The sequence below is a fragment of the Rosa chinensis genome, chromosome 3 (assembly GCF_002994745.2).
Source record: "Rosa chinensis cultivar Old Blush chromosome 3, RchiOBHm-V2, whole genome shotgun sequence".
NCBI lineage: Eukaryota > Viridiplantae > Streptophyta > Magnoliopsida > Rosales > Rosaceae > Rosa > Rosa chinensis.
Window position 1 is genome coordinate 5,618,065 of NC_037090.1, and position 6,130 is coordinate 5,624,194.

Here is a 6,130-nt window from a genome sequence, read left to right on the forward strand (position 1 = left end):
AAACAAAAAAATCCCACAACCCACTAACTTCTCTCTACAATAACTGTTTTAATCCATTATCTTTTTTTCTTTCTGAAAAAAAAAAAACAAATAAAAAAACACTTACACATACAGAGCATGTGTGGTTTCCAGTATCTATCTATTATATAAAGCAAATTTTTGAAACTCCTATTATGCCCTTTATTGATTGAATTGTTTAAAAAATAAAAATAATATTACAAAGCTAAAATAGTAAAGAAACAAAATCAATATTTTCTTTTCAAGAAATTACAAACAAAAAATAAGAGAAAAAAAACCCACGGTTGTAACCGTCATTGGTATTTTGCTACCTTCAAATTTTTTTCCTTTTTTTTAATTTCCTTAAAATTTTTAATTTTTAAATTTGTTTTATAAAACCAAATCGGCAAGCACGGAATGCAGGCTAATATAAAGAAAACAAAAAAACAGATCTGTAGATTGACAATACGTTTTTTCTGAAACTCTCTCTCGCTACCTCTCCGTGCCTGCCATTGCCCCCTTCAGGTTAGTTCTTTCCTGAGCTCTCTCTCTCTCTCATTTGTAATGCAAACTATATGAAATCCCTATATATACTTTTCACGACGAGTAGCTGAAATTGATATCGTTTAAGATTATGTTAACCAGTTAATTCTAGAAACTAATCATGGTATGTGTAATGGATCAAACCAGAAATGTCAGAGTTTTCCAAATTTCCTGAAGAGATGGCCTTGCATATCTTATCAAGGATGCCACCTAAATCTCTGATGCGATTCAAGTGTGTCCGTAAGTCATGGTATGTGTTGATCAACAATCCCAGCTTCGTGGCCAAGCACCTCTATAATTCCTTGCACAATAAACAGTCCACATGCATCTTTTGCAAGCGTTACGTCTTCAGGGATATCGCCACTAAAGATGTGGAATCTGTAGTCTCATTGATTACTTTTTCTGATGATGATGTTGGTGATACTAACCATGAGCATATATCTCATTCGGTTATCCAGGACATCGATCTTCCACTTTCTATGAGTGGAATACCGAAGAACCATTTAAATGAGCCTGAGCTTCTCGGAGCTGTATATATTACCGGGCATTGTGATGGAATCATTTGTTTAGTCCATGGTGAGATTGTGCTATGGAATCCAGCAATTAAGCAATTCAAGATTCTTCCCAAGCCACTCCTTACAAATGGGATCGTAAATTCTATAGGATTTGGCTATGATGCCAGATCTAAAGATTACAAAGTTTTTAGTTTTCCAACTCATGATGAGGACCGAAGTAGCGAGCGTGATTTTAATTATCCTCCACATGTTGAAGTATACAGCCTCAGTACCGACTTGTGGACAGAGATCAACGCCGATCATTTAGAAACTGAAACAACCAACTTGTATCCTGAATTTTTTCAAATGTACTTCAAGGGAATATGGTATTGGACCGGAAGTGAGCAACAAAAGGAATTCATGGTTGTTTATGATAGTATGGATGAGGAATGGGTGAGGCAGCTGATCATTGTGTTTGATATGAATGATGAAGTATTCGAAGACATACTATTTCCGTATAGTTTATACGGCCCGATGATTCCATATTTAGAAATGCGGGTTATTGTGTGGAATGAATCCGTCGCTCTTTTTGGTCAGTACCGTTTTGGTTATGCTGATGATGCTTTTGGATTATGGGTAATGGATGATATTGTCAAAGGTTCTTGGACAAAACAATTAACTCTAGAGGTCGTAGTTGGGACTCGGATGACTTTGGAAATGTGGAAGAGCGATGAGATTCTTATGGTGGCTAATGACAACCGTATATTCTCCTACAATATCAGAACTGAAGAGATTAAATATCTTCCCATTGAAAGTACGCATCCAACTTTTTCCGCAGCTATTGTATGCATAAACAGTATAGTTCCGGTTATTCATGGGAGGCAACAAGCATAAGAGGTATAGAACTCTAATGTATGTGTCTCACTAGCCTTGTGTCGAGGAATTTAATTGATAAGTAGATCTACTAATAAGGATCATTGAGTCGAGAATATACTCATTCATTGTCTGTCCAAACTCCAAATCAAGAATAGTACTAGTAACCGAGCTTTCCATCTCAAGTTGCTTCATTTGTTCTTGTTTTTCAGTTGCTATTTTCTAGATTCTTAGAGCATCTCCAACAATTTGGTCAAATTGCTTATGTCAAATTCAAATTTGAAAGATGATGTGGCAATTATTATTTTTGACAAACTTCTACTCCAATAGAGATGTCTAATTTAAATATTATTTTATTATTTTTCTTTTGCAGATATTATATAAAATATAATAAAACCAACTTTCTCTTTCTTCTCTTTCTCTTTTCTTCTGTATCTCTTCTCTTCAAGAAGCCATGGAAAGAGAGCAGCGATAGGAGTTGTGTAGAACTGTAGGGTTGTAGAGGCTTAACAAAGAGGGAGAGGCAAATCGAGAAAGAGAGTTGAGGATGATTTTCAGTGATCAATTAATGATGGATTTTTCATTGTCATCGAGCGGATCTTCAACCCAATTCAACTCCGATATTTTCAAGAACTAGCTTCAGAATCAATTCGCTCAGGCTTATGCCGAAGAGTTCCTTAAGACCCTGGTATTGTTGATCTCGGTCTTGATTTCATTGTGAGTGCTGCCCCTCAATCCAAAATTGCTGTTGCAAAATCATTCATCCGATTGGTAAATTAAACAGGTGATGATGGAGATGGCGAGGACCTAGATGTGGAGAATGCAGTCGATGAAAGAAGATAGCATAAATAACTTTTTTGATTAATCATGGATTTTGATGTTCTTGATTAATCAGAGATTTTAGGGATTTTGATGTTCTGTGAGAACTGAGAAGGAAAGAGGAAGAGGGAGAAGAGAGAGAAATAATAATAAAATTAATAATATGGGCTGTCAAATTTGACAAATTTGACAGATGAGGTTTGGGCTGTCAAATTTGACAAAAAGCCTCAAATTGTCAAATACACGTGTAAATGGCATATGGGTTGAAAAGCAATTTGGACAGTCAAATGTAAATGTTGGGCTGCCAGATGGCAAAGGACCACTCGATGGAGATGGTCTTAAAGATCCTAATTGATCAAGTTGGTGTTTATGGTAATGTGACTAAAAAAAGTACGGTATCAATACACAATTTGTTTATGAGAAAAATTCAGCTACCGTCCCCAAACTATGTTGTCAATGCCAATTTGATACCTGAACTCTCAAAAGTATCAATGTGATACCCAAAAACATATTTTGACACCAGTGTGATACTTCCGTCCAAAATTTCTGACAGCGCCGTTTCTTTGCTAAGGTGGCAAGACGTGAAGACCAAAAATAAAGAAAAAGACCAATTTGCCCTTTTCTTTTGTTAATTTTTTTTTCTTTTTCTTTTTCTTTTTCATCTTGTTCTTCTTCTCTGATGATCTGGGGACTTTCCCAGAAAACTTGGAATCATCATCATCAGGAGATTCGTTGATGCTTAAGCCTACTTTACTACCCAACTCGTTTTATGCACATGAAGAGGTGGTCTTGGGGACCTAAAGCGGCCACCTAGATTCAAAACCACCCTGAAATCTAGACGTCGTCATGGCCAAGACGGTCGTCGAAATTGAGGGAGGGGGGAGTCTTTAAAGGCAGATCGAGAAGGCAAACGAGACAGGTTTGACGACGGGTGTGGGCTCGGATAGGGTCGGTGACCGGCGAAGCAACTGGGGAGTCGAATGAAGTGTTGGGCCCTATGGGTTCGGAGTTTTGTGGTGGTTCGGAGTTGGAGTTAGGGTGGGCGTTGATGTCGTCAGAGTTGGGGTGGGGGTGGTTGTCGTCGGAGTCTACGTCGGCGTCAGAAAGGTCAATGAATTCCCCGAGAGTCTTGATCGGAGTCTTCGAATTGCAAGAATTGGAAAACGACCCTAGCAACTGGGCCCTCCTCCGTCATCTCCGATCTTGTCTCCACCACCTCCTCTGAGCCTCCCGCCAGCTGGTCCTCCCTCCACAAGCTCGCAGTTTTCTGCCTCGACCTCCTCCACTCTGGCGTCCTCTTCGAGAATCTTGATTTCGGCCTCGAATGCAAGCTCAGCCCGTTGACACTTACCGCCTCTAATCCCAATTGGAGCCCTCATCCATCCAAATTCACCAACTGCCGCCCCCAATCCCAGTCGGCCCGATGACGTTTGATGTTTTGCTTCTCTTCAATGCGAACACACCTAATCATAATCACAAACTCAATAACTAGAACATCAACCATCCTTAATATCACACACCCAGAATTTACCACAATAAAAAACTAATCTTTAGCAGCAAAATGATGCATTTGGCGATAGTGAGTTGGAGTGGGAGGAGGTAGTGTTGGGAAGAAGAAGAAGAAGAAGAATCGGAGTTGGAAGAGAAAGAGAGCTCTGTTCATGGTTTCGTTCCTTTTTTTTTTTACTTAGTTAGTAGTGAAAGACTATTCTGCCTTTGATAGAAATTTTTTTTATCTCCATGTGCTTGCCACATCAACAAAGAAACGGCACCATCAGAAATTTTGGACGGATGTATCATGTTGGTGTCAAAATCTGTCTTTGGGTATCACGTCATTGATACTTTTGAGAGTTCGGGTATTAAATTGGCCTTGACAACATAGTTTGGGAACGGTAGCTGAATTTTTCTCTTTGTTTATTGTTTGAGAGGGATAGATGTATTGGAGGTCTGTTGTATTTTCTTTTGGCGAATTTTATTTTTTCAGGGGTCAAATTCATGGACCCCATGAGTAGATTACTTCTTCTCCTTCATTTTTCGCCTAGTCCTCTGTTTAACCAAAAGTAAATAAAACTGACCTACGTACTGTTAAGTTTAGAGGTCAAAGTCAACATAAATGGTCAATATCAAAGTGATAATAACCAAGTTAGTAGTCTTTGTCAAAAGTACCACAGAAAATACCAATATCAATGGCTCACAATCTTCGTTTTCGTAGCTCTTGTTTCTTCTCTTCTACTTTCATCTTCATCAAATACCTAGCATGGTATCAGAGCCTTACTTTTATGTCCAGGAATTTGATAAGCACATGTACTAATAAGTAAAAAGGATTTAGTTGATAATATATATTGAGGTATTATTTTTCCGGATCGAGCTAGTGTTTGTTTTAACAGTATGGTTTTGTTTATATATTCATGGGACGCAACAACCTTAAGAGGCATAGAAGTGTAGTTATGTATGTTTCTCACTAGTTTATTGTCCAGGAACTTGATAAGTAGATGTACTAATAAGTAATAAGGATTGAGTTGATAATGTATTGATGTGTATATGTGTGTGTGTGTGTATATATCATTTTTTTTTAAGGAGGAAAAGGAGATTACGTACAAACAGAAACCTCTAGAACAACCCGACCTAAACTTGTTAAAATTAAAAGCAGAAATAGCAGTAAGAGGGAGCTTGTTGGACCAAGTGACCGGCGTGCTGGAGGAGTCACTACTACAAAAAGTTAATCAGACAACGGTGGATTTCTGTTATCTGATGACCAAGTCCACCGTTGTCTAAGTCAGTGTTGTGTGATTGAAAAATCACACAACGGTAATTCCACCCAACGGTAATTCCACCGTTGTCTGACAGTAATTGGCTCAACAGAATAGCTATTTTTCCGTTGTGTGAATTCTGCGCAGCAAGTGCCTACCATGGCATGCGCAGGGATGCCTCGACCATTCAGACAACAGAAGATAATTTTTGCTGTTGTCTGAGATTCATAACACACAACAGCCATAACTCTTTCTTTGTTTTCTGAGATTAATAACACACAAAAACTATAACTCATTCTTTGCTATTTGAGATCAATAACACACAACAAATATTACTCATTCTTTGTTGTCTGATATATGCAACACACAATAGATATAACTCATTCTTTGTTGACTGAGATTAATAAAACACAACAAATATAATTCATTCTTTGTTGTCTGAGATATGTAACACACAACCAAAGTGAAATTATCTCCCTTTGTCTGTTGATTCACTCAGATAATAGAGATGATTTTATTTCTATTGTGTGTTATATATGAATCTCACACAACAGAATTTTGTTTTATTTTGTTGTTGGTTGTTAGTTCACACAACAACTATATTTAATTAGCTCTGGCACTACACCAAAAAATGAATCAGACGACAGTTTTTCA

General features: G+C 37.8%; 1 protein-coding gene across 3 annotated transcripts; it reads left to right on the forward strand.

The window, feature by feature from the left end:
- Positions 1-426: 426 nt before the first annotated feature.
- On the forward strand, positions 427-2,970 carry LOC112193986 (F-box protein CPR1). 3 transcript variants are annotated; one of them, XM_040517260.1, is made up of 3 exons: positions 427-522; positions 688-1,931; positions 2,360-2,970. In XM_040517260.1, the coding sequence occupies exon 2, from the start codon at positions 690-692 to the stop codon at positions 1,926-1,928; it is 1,239 nt and encodes a 412-aa protein (XP_040373194.1). In that variant the 5' UTR covers positions 427-522; positions 688-689; the 3' UTR covers positions 1,929-1,931; positions 2,360-2,970. The 3 variants fall into 3 exon arrangements, with proteins under 3 accessions (XP_040373194.1, XP_024190019.1, XP_040373193.1); XM_024334251.2 differs by having other exon boundaries at positions 2,281-2,416; XM_040517259.1 differs by lacking the exon at positions 2,360-2,970 and having other exon boundaries at positions 688-2,273.
- Positions 2,971-6,130: the final 3,160 nt, after the last annotated feature.

Bases quoted from the DNA above. Each gene is read 5' to 3' on its own strand.
- LOC112193986 (XM_040517260.1), top strand. From the start codon at position 690: ATGTCAGAGTTTTCCAAATTTCCTGAAGAGATGGCCTTGCATATCTTA.